Source organism: Barbus barbus (genome assembly GCF_936440315.1).
Source record: "Barbus barbus genome assembly, chromosome: 7".
NCBI lineage: Eukaryota > Metazoa > Chordata > Actinopteri > Cypriniformes > Cyprinidae > Barbus > Barbus barbus.
The window spans coordinates 22101280-22126673 of record NC_136735.1 but is presented as its reverse complement, the minus strand read 5'-3'; the positions used below and the strand labels follow the sequence as shown (position 1 = coordinate 22126673).

Sequence of the window (25394 nt, the reverse complement as noted above, 5' to 3'; positions counted from 1 at the left end):
GGAGAGTGAAGTTAGGGGCAGACAGGACTGGAGCATTACACAAAAGATCCTTAGCTGCCTGAAAAGCAGATTTAGACTCAGGGTTCCACACAAACTTGCGTTCTGAACTCAAAAGGTCTGTGAGAAGGAACACTACTGAGGCAAAATTTTTGCAAAACCCCCGGTAGTACCCAACCAAGAAAACGGCGCAACTCACGTTTGTTCGTGGGGGAGGGAAACTCAATGATGGCAGAGACCTTGGCTTCAACTGGCCTTACCTGGCCCTGCCCGACTAATTTGCCAAGGTATGTGACAACCGCCCTTGCAAATTCACATTTAGCAAGGTTTAATGTTAAAGAAGCCTCATTCAAACGCTTTAACACTGCTTCCAGGGTTCTTATATGATCTTCCCATGTCATTGAATAGATTACAATGTCATCTAGGTAAACTTCACATTGCTGTATTCCTGACAAGACCATCTGCATTAGTCGCTGAAATGTGGCAGGAGCATTTCGCATCCCGAAGGCCATAACAGTATAATTAAGGAAGTTGTCAGGAGTAACAAATGCAGAGATCTCGCTGGCACGAGGTGTTAAAGGTACCTGCCAGTAACCTTTAAGGAGGTCCAACTTGGTGACATAACATGAAGAACCTACCCTGTCTATACAGTCTTCCATTCTAGGAAGAGGAAAGGAGTCTGGTTTTGTCACATTGTTCACTTTCCGGTAGTCAGTACAAAATCGCAAGGAGTTATCAGACTTGGGAACAAGCAGGCAAGGAGAACTCCATGGACTTTGGCTAGGCACAGCAAATCCATGTTGCAACAAGTAAGCAACCTCATTGTTCATTAGCTGTCGTTTGTGTGGGTTTACACGGTATGGATGCTGCTTTATGGGTGGGCACTGTCCAACATCTATGTCATGACTTATGACCGTGGTTTGAGAAGGAACATCATGGAACAGTGCCGGGTATTTGTTGATCAGTTCAACAATACTACTATGCTGATCTAGGCTATATGGGCAGTTAAGTACAACATCCACTGATATTGGGTTAACAGGAACAGCGGGCTTTGCCTCATCTCTTGATACATAAGCCTTTAGCATATTTATGTGACACATCCTGCTTTTGCGACGTCGATCAGGGGTACGGATAACATAGTTTGTCTCACTCAGCCTTTTGTCAATCACATATGGTCCAGAAAACTTCACCCGCATGACTGATCCAGGAACAGGGAGTAGTACCAGCACAGAGTCACCTGGTTGAAAACTGCGCACAACACTTTTTTGGTCATAACGGATTTTCATCTTAGCCTGAACTCCAGCAAGATGGGCCTTAGCAACTTCCCAAGCCTTGTGAAGCTTCTCACGAAAAGAACTCACATACTTAAAGGTAGACACCGGTGCAGAGTTTTTAGTAAGAAACTGCTCACCGGTGTCTAACTTAAAAAACAAAACCAAATATAATAATTTTGCCATTACACACACAACTGAACTATTTTAATAGCCGAAACAGTAGTATAAACTGTTTTAGGAGAAGGGGTGAAAAAAAGATGGGCTCGGGTCAGACACGGGCCGGTAATTCTGATAAGCTGTCGGACGTGGGACGGGCTAGGGCCTGAGCTTCTCGGGCCAGGGCCAAAATTTTAGGCCCGTGCAGGGCTCTAGTTCATTGTTAAAGCTACTACCATCTTTCCCTGAGCTTGTATATTCTGCAGTAATAATAAATAATAATAAAAATAAAATAAGAGCGACAGGCGCACAAACATCTCAAAGCATCAATAAATCCACAACCCTACCTAGTATGTTTTCCTCCATGTTTGTAATTTCTGTGTCAATCAGCTGCTCAAAGATCTTACCTTTGGAGAGGATTGTTGATTTTACTCAAAAAATGTAAGTATTACTACTTAGAAATTAAGATTCCTTCAGAATGCATTGGTTGCCTAACACTTATGAACAATAATAATGATAAATGCTGACCAATAATTAATTATATTTTTTAGTGAAACAAGCAAAATGTAATTTGCTTTTTCATATGCCATAGCTATGCATGACTGTACACTAGACAAATGCAGCCAAGGTGAATACATCTCAATTTTCAGTCAAGTCATGAATTAATGCATATGTTAATGAATCAATTATATTTTATTTACTGACAACAGGAAACATGAACAAATGAGTAAAATGTAAATAAAAGTAACCATGACAATAAATAAACAAGTCAACAACACATGAAAAAGCTTTATTCAAACAACATTGTTCTAACAATCATGTATTTACAGGCAGTGAACCACATCTACTGCATCTCAACACAGCTGAGCCAGTTCTGCAGCTTTATTCTGATGAAGACCACCGTGTCCACCTTCACCTGTCTCTGCTGTCCATCACGTCCCTCACTGCAGCAGTCAGACTTTATATTTTTGTTATCCTTTTTTTCCCACAAATACCGCGGTCACCTGCTCCACCACAAAAGCTCTGCATCAAATGCACAGAAATCAAGAATCAGAAAAGCGCTGTAACAGCTTCGTTTGAAATGACAATAATTAAAATAAACTAAACCTTAAGATTTAAAATTATTTGTTATTCATTTCAGTAACTGAAAGGTTTTCAGCTCACTGTGAGCCTTTGAATATTCTTGTAGAATATGTTCCTGTCTCTTATTAAATAGACATTTAATGGTCTTTAAGATGTATAAGGTTTATGTAAATGCGCTTTGGAGACGTGCGTGTTTACTGGAGCTCTACAAATATACTGTAACGTCACTGTCTAGCATCTACACCTTCAGCAAATCAACAGTTTACTATACAGTAGCTCAAGAAATGCGATTTTAACAGATGTAACGTGTTTTTGATCGATAATACTCACATTTGTAAGCACCCGCGTCGCTGATCTCCGTCAGGTTCGATGATGATGTATCCTCTCGCGGGGGCTTCTGGGATAGAAAAGTGTCCATCGGATGAACACTTCAGAATCTGGGCAGAAGCAGTAGGACATCCGGGAACTTCTCGACTACTCTCTATGAATACTGAGGTTTCGGACATACTTATTAGCTCGCCTACTGCTTTTCCCCTACCATATAGTAGAGAAGTAGGCATATTCGGACACACTTTAAGTAGACGCACGTCCGAATCTCGCGAGAATTAGTACGTCACCCAGGTACTTCCTGCCTACTCTTCTATGAATACTGAGGTTTCGGACATACTTATTCGCTCGCCTACTGCATTTCACCTACTATATAGTAGAGAAGTAGGCGGTTTCGGATGCAGCCTGTTACACCCTGGACTATATTTATGTTCCATTGCATTGATTGAATCCACCTTCAACCAATCACACACTCACCTGAAAGCTATTTCACACATTATATAACATGCACTCAGATCCTGCTCAAGTCGCCGAATATTGTTTAGCGTTTATCGCTCACCTAGTGATAGCTGCATTAGTTCCTAGTTCATAGTTTATAGTCTAGTCTAGTCTAGTTTTGTGTTCGCCTTTTACCTTATTCTTGCCTGTGTATCTTGGATTAACCTTGCTGTTTTGAACTGTGTTTGCACCTCGCCTGGATTTTGCTCATGTTATTGGATTACTCCTCTTGTCAAGCCCTCTGGATATCGTTCGCCGATAGAAGAACCATGCTTGCCCTAGGATTACTCTTGTGTCTTGCCCGTGCCATACCCGTTTGCTGTCGTTCGACTCTGAATAAACTCTTTGAATAAAGCTTCGCATCTCATCCACTCCGTAACAATTTGACTGTATTAATGAGTGAATCACTTAATCATTTATTCAACCGATTCATTCAAAAAGCTGATTCATTCAATAAGTAAACACCGTCCATTGCTCAGAGATGCAAAACAGTGCATTGATCTTTGTTTGTAACTATTTTCATTGGCAAAATTGAGCAAAAACAGGTAATATTGTGTCTAAAATGTAAGTCACTTAATGTTAACTTTTTAAAACTTGTATAAAATGATTATTGCATTTGTTATCATGCTGATATCTGAGGAAAAACTGCTCTCTTTTTGTGATTATAGATTAAGTTAAATATATTATATAAATATAAAAAGCATACAGAAGCATTTTTGCCAACTACAATTTAGAATGCCTTGAATTGTAATAGACTAATAAATCATATGTGTGCACTCTGTTTGTGTGATTTGGTGATATACTCGATAATGTCACATCACACATCATTACAACAACACTTACCATATTATCTCAATAGATGTACTGTATATTGCACACCACAGCCTCGATTTTGACTGGAAAATGAAACCGCGGTTGTGTGAGCACTTGTTTGCACACTTCCAGTTGTGAGCTTCCGGTTCCTGTCTGCCGTGTTGCTGAATGGTTTGCGATTGTAGCTCTGCTTTTCTGTTGAATCTCTATCTTACTATCACTCTCTGTCATTTAAAGTGATAAAATATAAATTAATTCCAACCATATTTCTGATATTATCTATCAAACTAATCTGACTAATTTGATCATTCGCGTTTAATCTAAAACCACGAGTGCAGCACACGGGTTGTGCATTAGCATTCGTTAGCCGGTTACCTTGTCATTCGCGTTTCTATCCGTGTCTATTACTGTTTTCTTTTTCTCTCGCTCCGTTTCTTTTTTCTCTCGCTCCGTTTTTCATGAGTTCATCAAACAACAGTCAGTACATTTACATGGACAACAATATTCCGATTTTAAAACGATTAAGACAATACTCTTTTAAGAGAATCTTGGTAGATTATTAAGAATCTACCATGTAAATAGAGATTTTTGATTTAATGCGACTAAAGTCATACTCGAAGTAAACACAAATTGAATTAAGACGTGGAGTATTCCTATTTTAGTGTCATTATTGAAGTGCAGTATAGGCATGTACACACCTTGATCACATTATTAGCGTCGTCGTGTTGGACATTTCTTCACATTTCACGCAGTGGTCAACCGTTTGATGGCAAATAAAAGAGCTTCAACACCGCCGTCGTCTGTATGCACATACAAATAATTAACAACACTTGAAGCTTTCATAAAATTAAAAATGAAACACACAAAACTGTATAAGGCATCATCACGAAGACGAACTTTATGTTTATACGTGAAATTCTGAAGGGGACATCGGATGGCGTCACATGGGGACATAATGATGTATGCCATTAAACGATCTATGTATTATAACATGTAAAACGGAAACATGAAAGGAATTTTCTAAAAGCAACTAAAGATTACTGATTTCCATGTAAACGTAGTCAGTGGTAAATCGGAGTCATTCATCAATCACGGTGAGTAATGTACGGTGGCCCATTAGTGCACAACACAACGCAAGTAAAAAAGCAAAAATAAGCTAACAACACAACGACATTAAGCCACAACACAATGGAAATGCTCCCGACCACTAGGGGGCAGTTGGTTTGCAGATGGGCAATGGATTCTATGCACGGCACGCAGCCTTCATATTTCCGGTGAAATCTCAGGGTGCATAAAAGGTTCCGATGCTGTAATATTTAGTCAATGAACGATACATTTTATTGCTGTAATATAACAAATTGAGTATACCGCAGTAATATAATTATTTAATGAAGAGTTCCATGTCCTGTTTTGTGAGGCTTCTCAAAGATTTTTCACACTTCTCCCCTGGATGAAGAAACTCGCAGTAAGTGGATTCAGAGTAGATGTAAAGATTTTAACACCACTTCTGATACTTCAAGACTGACGACAGCATGCGGTTCTACACCAGGTAAGATCTAAACCCTTTTATACTTTACTATATTACCGAACACAGTGTAGGCCTATTGTGAATTTTTTTTTGTGACTGTGGTTGCCTGTTTGTATAAAAACCTCTTCTGTGGGTCTGGGCAACACATGTTAACGAGTTACATACAGTTAACATGATTTACCCAAAAATAAAAATAAAGCTGTCATCATATACTCACCTTTATGCCGTTGTAAACCCATATGGTAACACTTTAGAATAATGATTCTTACTTACTGCATAACTAATAAGAAATTACTGAAGAACTAACAGGTAATGATTCATTAACACTTAACTAACTACTGTTAACTACCAAGGAATATGTGTTAACTAATCAGTATGTAATACAATTTTATGACTGTGTTAAGTAACAGTTAGCTAATCAATAACTAATGTATTCTGTCATACCTTTTGAAGAACTACTATTAATTATCTACTAGTTAAGGTTCAAGAAAAATAACTATGAAGTAGCTACTAGTCTAGCTAACTAACTATGTAAGTAACTAACAGTCATACACAATTACACTCCAGTGCCATGCGTTAACTTACCTTAGTTTTTATATTTTATATACTGTATGTATGCCTCCTCAGCATATACCATATTACCATTAATTCAGTTCCTGTATGTAAGGCAAGGACTGAGGGAAAGTGAAAATACAGGTGACCCATTAGTAACTGATAAAGAATTATTAGATAATTCCGCAAGAATTACTTAGAACCCGAAACAGTATTCTAAAGTGAAAATATAGGGAGCCCATTAGTAATTAATAAATAATTATCAAATAATTATGCAGGGCTTAATTTAAAACTGCAACAGTAGGCCTATTCTAAAGTGAAAATATAGTGAAACCTTTAGTAATTAATAAAGAATTAATTACTCATATGGAAGCTGGGCTCAGGGAAACTGCAGTTAACTTCCCTATGTTAACTTAGGCATTAACACAACACAAAAACTACCTAAGACTAAAAAACTAATATGACCCAACAGCTTCATCCCAGTGTTTCGGAAAATAAATAAATTAATTAACAAACCACCATTTTACAGTGTGTACTGTATCTGTAGTAAGTTGGATAGTTATGAAAAAACTAATATGACCCAACAGCTTCATCCCAGTGTTTCGGAAAATAAATAAATTAATTAATTAATATGCGCATAGTTTGTTACTCAGACGCAGGCAGTGCGCTGAATGAAACAAAACAGTAATATAGCGAAAACCACCGCATATAGTCACTTTTTAGTGCAAGTTAGATGTATATTGATTTTATCAGACGATGTCGAGATTATAAATCAGGATTTAAGGAGTATAGTGAGAGTGATTCCTGGTTAACGTAGTAATGGGTCGTGTTTACCATTTATACTTGTTTTATGTATGACAACAGAAAATATGTAAATGTTAACAGCTTTATTGGGCATTCAGTTGTATTACAGTATGCGACATCTCAGAGTAGAAATTCTGAAGTGCCAAAACTCATCTTAACGCAAACTAGCAATGGCGTCATAAATATGCAAATTAACATGTGACGTCACCTGCCGCCACAAGTCTCATAAAATCCTGTGGGAAACACTGGATACAGTACTTTAGTTGGTTTGTTTATGTACGCTGTTACAGTTATTATCATGTAATAACTGTAACTGTAAGCCTTGTTGGCTTTTCTTGTTGCTCTGAGCAACTGCCATGCTTCGCTCGTTTGCAAGCCATGATGTCTCTCGAGGGGAAAAAAAAATATTGCACTTGCCTTGCACTGTCGTAGCTTATTTTCTCATGGGCGGGCAAAGTAGAGAAAAGGGAGGTAACCTTTCCCCGTATGACGACATAAAGGGAAGATTCCAGATCGGGCCATCTGAGCTTTCATTTTCTCAAAGGCGAAGCAGGATACCCAGGGCTCGGTTTACAACTATTGCCATTTCTAGCCACTGGGGGATCATAGGCAGGCTAGGGGAACTCATATTAATGTTAAAAAACCTCAAAATGAAATTTTCATGCCATGTGACATTTAATACAACAACAAAATTTATTTTAAATCTGTGGCTCAAGCAATGATGCACATAATGATTTTTAAAACATTTTATTCAAGGACTGATATTCTAAAACAGAAAACTTCTGAACATTCTAAAAAAAATCATGGCTTAATGTCAGATATTGAAATAAAAAAAAGAAAACAACTATAGTAGTAGCAAGCAATCTACAGTTGGATTAGGATTTTTTGTCAAGTACAAGCTGATTCAATGGCATTAATTGTTTATGACAATTTTTCACATTAACACAGGACCAGACCAGTAATTTCTACCCATTTTAGACAAACGGTTCTTCAGAAAAAGGCAATGAGAAAGAGAATACATGGTTATACATCAGTAATTATGAGTCAAGGTGCTTCAATCTGAAAATGTGTAAGCACAATTACCAGAGAAAAGAAATATTAGTATCTATGTCGTTTGTTGTTAGGCCCATCAAAGTGTCCCCCAACTGGACTTCCTCTCACAAAGCCACTTTGACCAACCACACCAGGAACAGGACCTGCCCCAGCCACCATCGGTGAGTGCTGCTGTTGTTGAGGGGATTCAACACCAGGTCGCCCACTCACAGGGGAACCCATTTGAAGAGGTCCGCCTTCAGAAAATCGATCATTATGCTGAATTAAAATGTGAATATAGGTATGGCATGTTTGTATCAAGCATTTGTTTGGAATATGTTGCCATTTTTAGACACACCATAATATTGTAGTTGTTGTAGAAACAGGCCAAAAAAAGGGCCAAAAAATAAGAAAAATGCCATTTTTCCCCCACGAAGTTCAATGGAGTCCAGGAACACCCAAAAGAGGAAAACAAAAAAAGAAGAATTATTCAGTTAGTACACAAGTACACAAAGATAAGTAATGCCTGCAAAATCTCAATGAAAACAAGAATCTGAAAATATGCATAAAATATATGCACAATATAAACAAAGAGATAAACAAACTAAAAACAAAAAAAATAAAAAAAACATAGCTACATGTTAAAATGTAAATTTTAAATTTTATTATATACTAGAATGCAGATTCTATGGCTTAAGTGAGTGTACTAAAAACCTTTGGTGTTAAGACTTTGTAGCACTGTTCAACTATGGTACTGCTCAACAGCAGCTCAATTCACTAATTAGGGCTTTGAATTACCACCTAACTTGCACTACCTTCAGACTTTTGCTATTTTGGTGTTTCTTTTTGCTGTAACATTAAGGCAGTGTTGTGCACATGGCACACTATATTGGATATTAGTGTCAGATCATTTTTACTAGTATGAGTACGTCTATGAACACAGTATATAAATGCATCCCTATGCACCCTCTCCAAAATGCTATGGTGATTTACTAAGAAATGCCTACATTTATTCATATTAAAAACAACAAGCAAAAAGAAAATGTGTACAATTTTTTTTCTCAGATTTCCAATCCCAAAAATAAAACTAGATGAGTAAAGTTAATAAACAAACCTTGATGGCTTAATTTCATTTGAAGTCAATAAAATGTTTTTAACATGTTCCAGCACATTGCTAAAATGTAGTCCCCATTTCCAGTTTACACTTCTGGTCTTTGGGGAGTGTTTGGACCCCACACATTTACTTTATATAATTTTACTTTGTATAAAAACACATTTTTTATACAAGTGATGAAAGTGATATAAAAGTGCTTTTTTGTAAATTATTTATTTACTTCTGAACTACACATTTATGCTGCCCTTGTGAAAAAAGTATACTTTATTGTATTTGTAATATATTCCCTGTTTTAATAGTACATTGCAAATAAATAAAGTGAATGCATTATAAAGTGTACAGTCAAGTAAACACGGTCTATATTGCATGGCCAAAAACTGAAGTTCACTCACTCCAGATTAATCTTATATCACTGCATTATTAATAACATATCATTATACATTTTATGGAGAAATAAAGCTGAAAAACAACAACTGGCTTTGATATCTGTATAAAGCTGCAGAAGTCGTTCCCCAGGAGTTTTTAGTCTCTTTCAATATTGTTTGGAAGTGGAATGATATACAGTTTATCCTTAGAGCTAATAATTACACATTTCCATTTGAGTGATTGTGGATGGACAGCAAATACATTATGAGACACTATGTAAATGTTCAGGATATATTTAGCTGAACATCTTCCTAAATTCCTACATGCACTCTCTTTAGCTAAAACACAGAATCTGTTTGTGGTGGATGCAGAAGATGCCCTATCCTCACACTTGAAAGCAACCAGGGTCATAATTTCACACAATGTTCCGTCACTTAACTGTACAACAGATTTGTTTCTCTTTTTGTTTTGTGTTATTACAGAAATGATAAAGAACACTGCTCACTGCAAAAAAAAAAAGAAAAAAAAAAGATTTTTGATGCTGTTCACTTTAAACAATTGCTTTTGATTTAACACCATATATCAGGTTTCCCGTTCAAACATGACTGCATTGAACAGACTTGAAACAACTTTTTTCTTTTTTTTTTTAAATAATGTTTTTGGAGAAAATATGTTTATGCAATATATATGTATAGGGCTGTAAGTTATTATATCTAATTAAAAGCTAATCAAATAAATACATAATAGTAAATATAGGCCTAGCCTATTTAATATTTATATATTTACTATTTCACTGGAAAAATTATTAATTGAATTTACAATTTTTAAGGAAAGTGGTTGCAATCAATTTATTTTAGCTACATTTAAATAAACAAATTTAGTTGACTAACTTTCAACATTTTATATTTAAATGTAGCTCAAATATATTGTTTGCAACCACTTACCTTAAATTTTTATTATTATTTTCAGTGTACATAAATATTTCATATTACGCCTACATTAAGCCTTTTTAAATGTAATAACTTTTACTTAGGCTATGGCAAATATATATTTTTAGCGTGTTTCCTAAAAATATTCAAAAACCGCGGCCGTTTTCTAGTCAGTCCCGTGATGTCAACCCGTCCAATCACAGCTGAGCTGAGCTCACTCAACCTCAAAGAGTTTCGAAAGCATTTCGAGCTTGTTTATTCCTATTTAGGACTTTTGAATGTTCATAATTTATTTTCGTACATATTTTAACTAGCTCAGCAACGCTAATGCAAAGAGGAACTAACACGCCATTACATCAAAGTTATCAACGGCAAGTGTTAAATATGTGGTTTTACACCACAGTTTGTCAGTGGGAAAATAAAAAATATATTTTTTTGTAATTTTCTTTCTTTTACTTTACTTTTTTACTTTTAGTCATTTATAAGATGCTTTTATCCAAAGCGACTTACAAATAAGAAAAAGTAACAAACTAAAATTGAACACTCTGTAAATACTCTATACGCACCCATTTAAGAAAATACAGAAATTAAATAAAATTTACAAATGCATACAACATTTCAAAAGTAAACATATAAAGGAAAAAATAAAATAAAAATAAAAAGCGATACTTATATCCTTTGCCGGTTTCCTAGCCCGGTGGATACTTTCTCAGTCAGACACAGACAAAGTCCAGTGATTTTTGTCTTTTAAACCAGGAAGACGGCTCACAGATCTAACCGACACTCGCGCCAATCTAAAGCAACAGGTAAGACAAACCTACCCTTTCACTATATTACAATAGTTTTAAACTTTGTGTTAAAGGTCCCATGACATGCTGTTTTTTGGATGCTTTTATATAGACCTAAGTGGTCTGTAGTACTGTATCTGAAGTCTCATTCCCGAAATTCAGCATTGGTGCAGAATTTCAGCCGCTACAAGCCAGTCCCACAATGAGCTTTCCTTAGGATGTGCCGTTTCTGTGTCTGTAGCTTTAAATGCTAATGAGGAGGAGAGAGGAGGGCAAGGTGGAGGGTGGGTGTGTGGCCTGCAGCTTGCGGCCACGGTACCATGTGCTAATGTTGACAGTGGATGTATTGCAATGGCTCGTAGACACATAGTCGTTCAAGCTTTTCAGTTTGACCCAGAATCTGATCCGGAAGGAGAAGCACCGGATGAAGATGTTGCAACTCTGCAGCTACAGCAGGACATCTCCGAATGGTTAGTTTAAAATATTGTGTCTGGATACGGTCAGTGTTTCCCACACATAGACTTTACCTATTAGGGCTGTATACCTTGGAGAACCTGGCAATACGATGCATACCTCGATACACAGGTCACGATTCGATACGTACCTCGATACAGAGCTGTCTCGATACGATTTGATACAATGTGACACGATTCGATACGATTCAATAAAAATACATGGGCCAGAGCCAATTAGTTAATGCTGAACACATTTACTCAACAAACAGAACTCTGCATTTTTCTTCAATTTAATGAAGACAAAAGTGCATTATAACAAAGTGCATTTTGCTTAAATATTTGCAACTTTAAGTGCTCTGATTAATTGTACACAAATTGTATTCATCTGGAAATTACCACAAGTCAACATTTAACTTTCCAAGGGTACAGTCTGAGCTCACACAAGCACAAAATCTTCTTCTTATTATTCTTAACTTCTTATTAAATCTTCTTATAATTCTTTTGTGTGACACCATGTACTGCCATAACATATTTCACTATGAAATCACTTAAATGCTACATCTTGCTTTAAAATTTTTCCTTGAGTTTTTTTAAACTCGCGGGCGCCGCTGCGCCCCCTAATGGCTGGGCGGAGTATCGATACTAAGGGCTAGAATATCGATACTGTATCTTTTTTTATTATATCGGTATGTATCTAAGAATCGATATTTTGAGCACATCCCTATTACCTATACCTTTACATAAAAATATCCACTGCCCGCTGCCATCAGCTCCTGCGTCTCACACACATGAGCGCGACTTTAGAACAATTTATTTATTTAGTAACTTTCAGACCCTTTTGGTGGCTTTTTTCCAATAACGGGTACATACTAACAAACCTAGCGACTTTATAAAAAAAAAAAAAAAAAAAACTATCATTCAGTTGGAAGATGTCTCCAGTATTGCCCCGCGAACGCAAGGTCTGACTCTCCCGGCGCAATGTCGCCTCTCTTGGCGTCTGTTCTGGGCAGCGAGCGGCAGAGAAGCAGCGCTTTCAGTTTGCCTTAAAGCAGCAGACTCATCAATAAATCATTTACAAAACAGCGTTTCCAAGCACTTGTCGCTTACTGACTGTTTCGACTTTTAAATATGAACATAATTTGTCTGTTAATATGATTTAAGGAGTATAGTGAGAGTGATTCAGGGTTAACGTATTATTAATGGGTCGTATTTACTATTTATACTTGTTTTATGTATGACAACAGAAAATATGTAAATGTGAACAGCTTTATTGGGCATTCGGTTGTATTACAGTATGTGACAGTTCATAGAGTATAACAGATCTGAAGTGCCAAAAAACAATGCTTCGCTCGTTTGCAAGCCATGATGTCTCTCGAGGAAAAAAACAATATTGCGCTCGCCTCGCACGGCCATAGCTCATTTTCTCATGGGCGGGCAAAGCAGAGAAAGGGGAGGTAACCTCCAGATTCCAGATTGGGCAATCTGAGCTTTCATTTTCTCAAAGGCGAAGCAGGATACCCAGGGCTCGGTTTACACCTATCGCCATTTCTAGCCACTGGGGGACCATAGACAGGCTAGGGGAACTCATATTAACGTTAAAAAACCTCATAAAGTGAAATTTTCATGCCATGGGACCTTTAATTGTTATTTATGATCCGCTTCGTCAGTTTCATCTAGCATATCCATGTGATGCTAATTAAGTTTACTAATGCAGCCAAAGCCCCGGTAAACAAAGCGGCTCGAGGAGCATTTATGATGGCTGTTTTGCTAACGTTATTTACTATTTCAGACAGATTTTTGCTCCTCGCGTTTTTTAATTTAATAAACTCATACTTGCATATGTTTTTGAAATCAATCTTTTCAGAGCAAAGGAGGAGTGCTGGGATGTCCAAGTCAACAAGATGGCTGTAATACTACAGGCCTAAAGTGAAGTAAGTACAATTGATTTAATTGATGGGTTTTAGTGTTATGCGAGATGTAAACCATCACTAAATCATCAACAAAGGTTTTTTAAGTATATTTCTTAATTTTTGGATGAATTGCTATTTTCGCAAATGTAACAGCACAAATGTGTCTTCTGAAGCAGTACAATATTTTAGACTGAAATCTAAATCTATACATTGATCAACTCATGCAAACAGAGTCCAGACAAATACTGGTTCTTTCACACCACATGAAGGACATCATGATATCAAAGGATGTTAGATGTAATGTAGTGCACCACCATTTTTGATTCAGTCTGTACTGGCAGAATGAATAACATTAAATTTCAGTTTGCCTTTGATTCAATGTAATTATGCTTCGCAAGAATAGAGTTGGGTCTTGAAAGTTCTAGTTCTAGTAGGCTTTCTTAATATGCACTACAAAAAGGTCTTGCGTGTTATATTTCCACTTGCACTTATCTTAAAGTTGCTTGGGGTTTGTATAAAGGTGTGTTGATTTATTATTTGTTTTATTAATGAAAAACCCAATTCAATTCAAGCTCAAGAACATTCAGCTGATACACCCCTGAAAATTTTTCCAAAGTAAATCCAGTTGACCGACAGCTCTGGAAGACATGTTGTGAAAATGAGTACATGTTTTTGAAAAGTACTACTGGGTTTTAAATGGGCACAGGCCCTACTGAATAAACAATATTCTGATCTTTCACACCTTTATTTTCAATTATGAAAATTTAAATGTCTTTCCACACAAGTCTGAATTGTATGATTTGTGACACATACTAACACTTTTTTCAATGCATTTAGAAAAAGGAGCCCGACCAGGTGCAGAAGGCAGCAGTCCCCATAATTGTTGTTGAGGAGGAAGAGGAAATGTCACGAGGGAACCCACTGGATGTTTTGATTGTCTTTGAAGACGAAGAGATGATGTAAACCAAGTCTAGTGTCAGTGCATCACTGCCGTTTTTTGCAATTTATGCCCTTATTTAGAGTACACTAACTTCTCAAAGCAGCTTTACAGAAAAGGCATGTGTCTACATTACAATTTAGCCTGATCTGTTCTATAAATACTATACTTTTCAACTTGAATAGTGTTGAATTATGTGATTTATAGTGATGCTACATGGGTGTACTCACTTCTGTATACTGTATGTTTGACTAATACACTGGAAGCAATATTAACATGACATACTGATACAATTCCTAACTGCTAATCATGATGTTCATTCTAAGTAGTACGGGTTTAATACAGGATATATATAGTCTGATGTAGTAAAAAGAAAAAGCTGTATGAACATGCCCTCTGACCTTACCTCTTGTACTTTAACAAATGCTGTTCTTGCGGAGTTTCCACACATAAGTACATCTGATGTGCGAGAATTATTTATAGAATTGCAATATTTTTTGGACATGTATATAAACGTTTTTTTTTTTATGTTTGTTTCTTTCAGCGTTCTTTTTAAAAACATGGTTGGTGCATTTTATGTTTTGCAATGCTAAAACCATTTGAGGTGTAAATAAACACTGTTTGAACTGTTAATAATCTGTCTCTGTCTGTCATTGCATTTAAGTATTTGTTATGGCCTTAAAAAAATGGATCCAGCATTGGGGGGAAAAGTTATACTTTAGTATAATTTAATTACAACTAAAATACAGTTGTTAAAAAAAAGTTGTTCCAAAATAACACACTTCAAGTTAACTAATCATTAGCACACTTGAAGTATGCTGACAATTAGTCTGGCTGCAAGTTTACTTAATATACTTTTTTTTTCACAAGGGTGTGTTTTGATATATGTATATATATGTGTATATATGTATATATATATATATATATGTGTGTGTGTATTTCAAAATAAATGTCAAAATAAATATGCAAATTACTTGCATACATTCTCTTTTTTGTGGACTAGGTCTAAAATTTCTGGTTTTAATTAATTTTGAGAGAATATTTGGGGGAATATTGCAAAAATATAAATGTGGTAATGCATGTCAAATTTGATTTTAAATTGAAATGTAAAGTGGTGTAAGTGGTTACACCATTTGACTCCTATTATAAGCCTTTCTGTTATTGGCCAATTTAGTCAAATATCACTAGTTTATGATGCTGATTAAAGATGTAATATAAACTAACCAACAATTTGAAACTATTTTCATTGTTAAATGTTATATGTTATATTTTTTGAGAAAGTGGTTCTTTATCTACAACTTTATTATTAAAGCTCTGTAAGTCTAGGGCAAAATAATTATGTTGCACAACATTAGTGTTTTTGAAATGTTTGGGCTAGCTTTAATGCATATTTCTATTCCATTCACTTAACATTTTAAAGGGACAGTTCACCCAAGAATGAAAATTACCACCTGATTTACTCACCTTCAAGCCATCCAAGGTGCATATGACTTTCTTCTTTCAGACGAATACAATCAGCATTATACTAAAAAATTTCCTGGCTCTTCCAAGCATTGGAATGGGAGTGAATGTGTGATATCCAATAAACTGCATTTATCCATCATAAAAAGGTGCTCCGGGGGTTAATAAAGGCCTCATGTTAGCTTCTGCTAACTGCCATACACACGTTCACGAGAGTGGCGTTCCAGCGGATGATGTAGGACGTAGGCTTAGCATAAGTTCTGGTGAGAAGTGACGAACATGGAATCGTAGAGGAGAAAAATGTCAAAGAATTTCAATATAAGCCAAGAGGAGATTGGTTTTCCTTTGCTGTAAACAAAACTTGGTTCTCGTGAGACTAGCATATTCTCACCAGTGCTTACGCTACGTCCTACATCATCCGCTGGAATGTCACTCTCTCATGAATGCAAGTATGATAGATAGCAGAAGCTGTTACGGTTTATAACATTTTAAATATGGATATTTTTCTTCAAAAGTGCATTGTTTCGCTTCAGGAGGCCTTTATCAACCCCCTGGAGCTGTCTGGAGCACTTTATGATGGATGGATGCAGTTTATTGGACTATTAAATATCACCCATTCACTTTTAATGTCACTCCAACTGTATTAATTTGAAAGAAGAAAGTCATATACTGTACACCAGGGGTAGGCAACGTCGGTCCTGGAGTGCCGATGTCCTGCAGAGTTTGGCTCCAACCCTTGGCTTAAAGGTGGGGAGGGGAATCATGGAGAAATTTTTATTTTTGGGTGAACTATCCCTTTAAGCAATCTATAGTATCATATAATATAATGTAATATACATAAATGATTTAATAATGTAGCAGAAGGTGGGTGAGTACATTTGAACAAATTCTGTGATAAAAATGTTAACCAAAGATTACAATTTACATCTGTAAAATACAATTCATTAAATTTCTGACATTTTATAATTAATATGATATAAGAGCCCCTTTTTCCCCAATAGATGCCACAATACAATACGAAATTACAATATGAAATTAAAATTACATGAGTTCACTGTTCATCACTATGATAATTTCTTGTTGCCAGATTTTTTTTTTTAGCACTGAAAGAAAAAAAACACTTCAGCTGAACTTGTTGACAGTCATGCTTGATTTTCAGTGTCAATTTCTTAAACAAACAATGGCCTTTGGCTGTAGAAGCAACATGGTCAGGTGGTGTAACTGGTTTGTGTCAATTGGCCTAACCAGTTTTTTCATAAAAATATAATTATATACAGGAAAATTAATGTGGAATAAAATGTAATCATCTAGTTTAGTACAATAATATGTTTTTTTTTTTTTATTTTTTACATAATTTGTCAAAGATTTAGAAAATAATTTGTTTTCAGCATATGTCCTGCCAAATATTGCAAACACGCATTGAAATTTACATTTAGAGATAACTCTAATAAAATCTATTTTCGTGTAATATTTTAAAATGAAGCATTTATTTCTATGAGAAAGCTTACATGCCATCTAGGTGGATAAAATATTTAATATTTCTCATTCTTTGGCGGTTACACCATTTGACATTTTCATGTACATTCAGTCTTAACTTTTGTAAAAAATGGTACATATGTAATTTTTAACTACATAAAATCAACAAACACGCTGTGTACATTTTAAAATACCTGATGCATGCTTTTAAAACAAGTTTTTAAAAGGTTTTTGAATTTCTCATCTTGCCAACCCCTTTTTGTCACTGACCCATATATATATATATATATATATATATATATATATATATATATATATATATATATATATATATATATATATATATATAATTATTATTATTTTTTTTTATGCATTTACCACAAAAATTATCAACAACTAATTAGTGTGCATATAAAATATTCTAAAAAAAAAAAAAAAAACCCCTAATGAAAAAATATCTAAAAAAAAATTTTTTTTCTGGATATTGATCTAGGTTAGAGGCAGAATTCTGCCATCTGCTGGTTAGAAAAAAATCTGTAACTACAATTTTAGCACTGAAGTGTTTTGACTATGTATGTCCAGCAGAGGGCCATAGAGATCCATTCATGTTTCTGAATGTGGACAACTGATCATAAGACAAGTCTAGGAGACTCTAGGACAGTGATACTCAAATCTGGCTCGCGAGATCCACTTTCCTGCAGAGTTTAGTTCCAACCCTGAACAAACTCACCTACCTGTGATTTTCTAAGCCTGCGTCCCCACACTATCCATCCTAAATTCTATGTGATATTAGTAATTTTAAATACTATTTAGGGCAGATAGTATACACATTGGGACGCAGGGTAATTATCCTGAAGACATTGATTAGCATGCTCAGGTGTTTTTGATTAGGGTTAGAGCTAAACTCTGCAGGAAAGTGGATCTCGCGAGCCAGATTTGAGTATCACTGTCCTAAAAAATAGTTTTATTTTTCTTCAGAAATCCTGTGTTCTGTATCTGGTTTTCAAATGAAGGCATAAAACATTAATTTCGTTTATCTTTAAATTATTGAAAATCAAAGTTTATTTATTTTGGCAAACAAAGGGAGTTTACTATTAAAATTAAAACATGGAAGAAATGTTGAGTGATCATTACTAAAAAAAAATTAAGTTTTAATTTTAATATTAGTAGCCTAGTAGTAGCAGTATGTACTGTCTACTGAACAAAATTAATATATTTCTGCCGCTGTGTCTTCCAAGTCAAACCGAACTTTTATTTTGAAGGGTTGCCATGAATACCTTTACAGTTCTGTGTGTATATGATATGACGCTAGTTTAACTCAAATCAAACTGTAAAATGCTCATGAAGTGACTCTCAGAGCAGGTCTGGAGATGTTGTTCGTGTGTTCATGTCCTCATTTAGACGGCAGACGCTGAAATCACCGCGAGCGTCACACGTGGTTCAGTCTGTGTGTAGTAAACGAAACCGTGCAATGTACAGAGCAGACTGCTCCGTGTGCTTTCGAATCGCTCTCGCGGATGTCAAACACTGATCAATCTGAGCGTCGCCATTTCTAGTCAAACACACCAGTGCTGCAACCTCACTGACGTTGATGAGATTAAAGGGGGGAAGGGAAGTGGTTTGTGGCCAATTATTGTGACCCATACTCGGAATTTGTGCTCTGCATTTAACCCATCCAAGTGGACAAACACAGTAGTGAACATACACCCGGAGCAGTGGGCAGCCAATGCTGCGGCGCCCGGGGAGCAGTTGGGGGTTTGGTACCTTGCTCAAGGGTCTCACCTCAGGGTGGTATTGAGGGTGGAGAGAGTGTTGGTTATTCACTCCTCCCACCTACAATCCCTGCCGGACCAGAGACTCGAACCCACGACTTTCAGGTTATAAGTCCAACTTTCTATCCATTAGGCCACAACTGCCCTCGTGGTATCGAAATTTGGTACCCCTTAGGTATCGAAATTTGGTACCGAACAACAAGACGTTTTTCGATACTCGATCGAGGCTATTCGGTCGGTGTCTAAAAAGTATCGAACTCGATACCGAATCCCTACTTATTTAGTACAATAACTAACAGGGTCTTGCAAGTCATCTGTAGGAGAAAAAGACAAGACCTGCAAATCCGTGGCTACAGAACAGCAGAATATGAATGCAATACGCAAAGCTTCTCGTTAAGCGGTTTCCTCCCGTAGGAAACCATAAACACTTAATATGGTTTAATGTATTAAGATAGTGTTATTAAAATATCAAATTCAATATACAGTTTATTAATATAATTAATATGTATATTGTATTTTCCTCCCATACGCAAAACATTGTATAATGTAGCATAATGGAGTAAGATGATAAAATGCAAACTCAGTATGCTCCTCATCATTATTAAAATATACATAATTAATGTACAGGCAGGTGAGCCCAGAATAAACGCTCACGCAAAGTTTCACATTATTTATTTTTTTCCAAATAGAATAAACATCTACAGCTCTTTTATATCATTGTCTTTGTCCATTAAGCTATATTACGTGTTTTATTTCAAATGATTTTCTATGGGAGGAAAACGTTTAACGTGCAATTTAAAGCATTGCGTCCTTTTAATATCACTTAATGCATTTCATAATGCACGTTCATATATGCTGGTCTGTATCTTTGTGTCAACAAGACTTATAGGCTAATGAATTGTCTTTATCATCTTATTCAAACACTACTGAATACCCTCAAGTCCCTTATTATTATTATTATTATTATATTAAATTTAGTCCATTATGCCACATTAAGTGTTTTGCTACATGGGAGGACGAGTGAAAGTTTTCATATTGTGTTCATGGCTGTCAGCTTGCCTTGTAGTGCATTTAATAATAACTGTACATCGAATATTATCTTTTAATTGCACTTAATGTATCTTAATACATTAAGCCATATTAAGTGTTTATGGTTTTCTACGGGAGGAAACCGCTTAACGAGAAACTTTGCACATTGCGTTCATATTCTGCTGCTCTAGCCACGGATTTAACGGATTAAAAAATATTCTTGTCTTTTTCTCCTACAGATGACTTGCAGGACCCTGTTTGTTATTGTACTAAATTAGTTTTAATCGTTTAACCAGCACAGCGTCTTGTCTCCATTGGCAATGCACACGATTCGTGTCGAATGCAAGTGACGTCGCAGGTAGCGGAAAGTGCAAGCGGCGATTGCAAGTGACATTGTAATTTAGTTTCTTTTTTCTTGTCTTCACCACCTGGCTACTGAAGTAAAATGTTGAGAGATTCAAACTAAAAATAATCAATAAATAGAACAAAATAATAAATAAAAAAGACTGCAAGTTACATCACCCGCACAAGCGCAAGTGTCTGGGAGTGCAAGTCTGAGCATGCAAGCACTGAGAGTGCAAGTGCAAGTCTGCAGCCAGACCCTATTGACTTAAATTGCAAATGGCTTTTGGATAGCTTAAACAGTTGAAATGGTGATTTATTAAAGTGAGAGTAAAAAAAAAAGATAGCAGTAATTTTCTTATATATTTAAAGTGCAGTTTCTAAACACTTCAAAACATTTTACATAAAGGGAAAAAGTCATTCTGAGGAAACATGCTTATTTTCAAAAATGTATCATGCTCAACGGCCACAAAAAAATGAAAACCATCACTGAAAATTGTTTAAAGGTGAATACTGTAATACCAAGGATGACCACTAGATAGAGTCATAACCTTAGTCCTCATGAGCTACCTGATCTGCCTCTGTGTATCAGAATGATAAATATTGCATAGAATCAGCTGAAATGTTCTGTACTGTCAGTATACTTATACATAATTGTTGTAGAAATGCCTATAGAGCATTAAAATCATTATTTAAAATCTTTAACGGAAAATCATTACAACTTTTATGTATCTTAATCTCTCACTCATAGGATAAGAAATATTTTAAATCTTGACCCTTTACTGCTCATTTCAATTAAACAGAATAAGAAATATATACATAAAATAAGTTAATATGTATTTTACTGCTAATATAGTTTTATATAATTGCAGACCTGCCAACCTTTGAAATAGTTTTTGAGTACCACTTGTAACTGTGGCAATGGGGGGGGGGGGGGGGGGGGGGGGGGGGGGGGGGCTATATGTATATGATATATCCTCATATTTTGTGAGGAACTGCCGTGGGGCATGGACTCTTTTTGGTTTCTTGTTAGGTCTGCTGCTCTCTGTCTCCCTGTCAGTGTCCTCATCTGATGTCATGTTTTTTTGTTTTTTTTTTAGCTGCAAGGCATGAACACACACACACTTTTCTGTCACCGAGCACATAACTTTACACTGCTTTGCCAACTTAAATGCCTGGTGAATAGGCAAACTAGCTTGAAAATGATGTAGTGTTAGGATAACGTTATTCATGTTAGATATTTACCAAAGGTCTGCACTCAGTCACATACGACAGCTGCACGATTCTGGATAAATTGAGAATCACAATTTTTTTTTGTCTCAAACAGAGCTCACGATCCTCCCACGAAACAAAATAATGTGTGACAAAATATTATTGCTGCAGTCTATTTAAAAGTGTTTAATTATTAAACATTTAAATTAATATGTATTTATAATACATTTAGTTCATATTAAAATTATGAAAAAGTAGTTTGAATGAATGATTTAATGTCTCTCATAAAAACTTCACTTGTTTCTTTACTGGATGAATCAGTGTTTTTAAAAGAATCTCTTGATTCAATCACAAATATATTTAAGTCACTTTTCTGCACCTAGTGGCAAAACAATGCAATCGACACAAACGTTATTTGAAGCGCCAGTTAACTTTCAAAAGGTCTATTTTGATCGCTACCATAAACATCAGTGTTTATATCTGAACTATTAACTTATGAATGACTGTAATACAGAAATAATACTGTGTAGTTGAAAAGACTGTTTGTGAAGCTGTTACCCAAACATGGTAACTCTCTGCTCTGTCAGCAGCTGAACACAGATGTGAATGTTCTGGTAAGACTTTTTTAAAAGTTTATTAGACACGGACGAAGCTCTAGTGCAAATATATCAGTATTTATGCAAGTACGTGCACTTTTTTGGACTAAAAGCCCTAATATTAGGACGCTGTTCAGTAAGTGCAGCTATATGAACACAAATAAACCGCAGCAGATCTGACTGAATATGAATGAGTGCTTTTACTCAAAATGCGTGCCCGCTACGCAAAATGGTATAGGTTGGCAGGTCTGTGATTATTTTTAGGAAAACAAAGTTTGATAAGTTTAAAAAGAATAGAATAGTTATATAGAACACTAATGGCGGCGTTCACACCAGACGCGACTTGTGCAAATAAATCGCCCCCACATGCAGTTGGACGCTTGAACATTTTGAGTTTACTCGCTTCATTCGTGCGTGAAATTCATTTCACAACAGACACGAATTCGCGTCATGGGAGGGGCTTCTGCCAGGTGGCTCCAGTCTCGTTGTGAAATGGCTGCCATGGATTTTGTTGAGAGGGTAGCTGCACTTTATGTGCTATGCAAACACTGGACGTGTGTATTTCAGCCGAGAATGTAGTTGTTTAAAACTCAAATCTGCGGTTTATTTATAAAAACAGCGCCTATTTGAAAATGTGCTTCGCCGATTTCGGAGTCGTGAGCTCCAGGTGATCACCGGGCGCTCGTGCTCATGTATCCCGAAGAGAGGAGCATAACCTCAGCTAGTCCTTCTGAAATTTGCCACTGGTTCTGATGTCTCTGTAGTGGATAAACATAAGATATAATTAGTTTTGGGTAAATCTAACAGGTAATCTTTGGTCTATCGTACAGCTCAAGGTATCCACATACAGCGCCAATGATTTTGTCCTCCATTGTTGTTTCGGACTTCTGCCTCTGCTCGTAATCACGTCACTACTAGAGCAAGCTCCTAATTGGTTAGCGCGGCGTGAATATCCGCCAAAGTTCAGATTTTTCAACTCGCGTGATTCGCTACGCTTCATTCGCGTCGGGTGTGAACGCACCATAAATCAGAACAATCTGAAGGTCTGACGTGAGTTTGGTAGTTACAGCTTTAAACCTCTAAAAGAGTTAGAATCAGACATTTTAGTCTTGTAAAATGATGGCGAAGTAGTAGTTTACATTTCAATAGGTTTGCTTTCTCAAGGCAACCTAATAAGTGTAAACAATTCACCAATCAATCCAACATAATAAAAAAAACTCATTAATAGCACAAACTGTACAATTAGGAGATGCCAAACATCAATACATTACCATCACTCCATTATCTGGAATCAGGGAAGTTCCCATATTTGATGATGCATCAGGACCCATGGCTCCAACTTGGCCTGGTATACTCATTTGTGAGGGGTTACCGCTAACCACAGCGACAGGGTTAAATGAATCTATGTAAGACAACGTACAGTTCACATACACTGGCAGGGCTAATTTACTGAAAGTTTTAATGAAACTATAGTGCATTACAATATGCTATAATGTGTAAATGGGTGTCAAGTGTTCGTTCAAATAATCAAAAAAGGCAATACTTCAATACATTTTACATTACTTCAATACAATTTACAAACTATAAAAAAGAACAAAGATTAATAAAATGATTAAATACAAAATTTAAACAGTTTTGGAAATCAATGTTCAACAGCCCTCAAGTATGATGATCTTTGCCATGCATGTAGACAGGCCATGTAGCCATGCATCAAAACGCATTATAAGATCACATTTTCAACTCCATAACCACGACAGGAAAAAAGACCCTAATTTTTAATTAATTAGGAGAATATGAATTCATCAGTTAACAAAATAGACAAAACACTCATCTTAAAAAGATGCAAAGCTGCACTTTTAAATGCACATGCAAGTAATGCATTACCCGAAAACGACATCAAATACAAAAGGCCTCACTGAGCTGTTTGACAGCTGATCATACCTCCCATATTAATGGTTCCACGGGTACCCATTTCATTCATTCTCATATCCTGTTCTCTCTGAAAGTGAAGGAGACATTTTAGTTTTAAGTCTCAGTCCACACAAAACTAGAAATGTACACAAGCACCAGACAGGCTATAATTCCAGTAAGCAAGGATTTAGTGCAGGGATGTCCAAACTTATTCCTGGAGGGCCACAGCCCTGCAGAGCTTAGCTCCAACCCTAATTTGACACAACCGAACCAGCTAATCAAGGTTTTCAGACTCACTAGAAACTTTCAGACAATCGAGTTGGAGCTGATCGAAACTAAAATATGCAGGACATTGGCCCTCCAGAAGTAGAATTGGACACCCTGATTTAGTGCAAGATAGCAGTATAAAACAACAGTTAATTTTAAATCCAAAACTGCTGTCTTATTAGACCTAGGAGTATTCATGCTAAATATTTCATGTAATTATAAGCATACAAATTATAATTCTGAAAATCTTAATTTTTTAAAGGTTTTTAAAAGATTTTTCATTTTTAGGTGTAGTGCCCCTTTAAGTCTCCTAAACCCCCTTGATGTCAAGTAGCTGTGTGAAGTCTGTTATAAGTGATTAATTTATTGGTTTGAATCATTTTTTTAATTTAGTTTCATTGGTTTTATTAGCTTTAGTCCAAAATGCAACTACTGGAGTTCTTACCAGGTCAAGAACACAGCTTTTAATCTAAATAATATTAGCTTTAATAAGCATTAAAGGGGTCATATGATGCTTTTTTAAATATCATTATTTTGTGTATTTGGTGTAGAATGTTGACATGTTTTAATGTTCAAATAACATTATTTTTCAAATACTGTACATTATTGTAAGTCTATGCCCCGCCTCTCTCAAACGCTTCATCTTCTACAAAGTCCCTCCTTACAACAGTCTGCTCTGATTTGCCAACTGGCACAGTGCATTGTGATTGGCCGAACACCACAAGCCGCATCGGAAATGTAACACCCCTTTCCATAATCGCGAGC

General features: G+C 36.0%; 1 protein-coding gene across 5 annotated transcripts in view; it reads right to left on the bottom strand.

Annotated features, from left to right (window-relative positions):
• Positions 1-7101: 7101 nt before the first annotated feature.
• Positions 7102-25394, bottom strand: part of pspc1 (paraspeckle component 1) — a 94881-nt gene continuing 76588 nt past the window's right edge. Inside the window, exons 7-9 of one of the 5 annotated variants that reach the window (XM_079421737.1) lie at positions 24393-24450; positions 23723-23853; positions 7102-8343 (exon numbers count right to left, since the gene is read on the bottom strand). In XM_079421737.1, coding sequence (XP_079277863.1) covers positions 8131-8343; positions 23723-23853; positions 24393-24450 — 402 coding nt within the window. In that variant the 3' untranslated portion in view covers positions 7102-8130. The remainder of the gene's footprint in view (positions 8344-23722; positions 23854-24392; positions 24451-25394) is intronic. The other 4 variants (XM_079421740.1, XM_079421739.1, XM_079421741.1 and 1 more) reach the window with 4 other exon arrangements.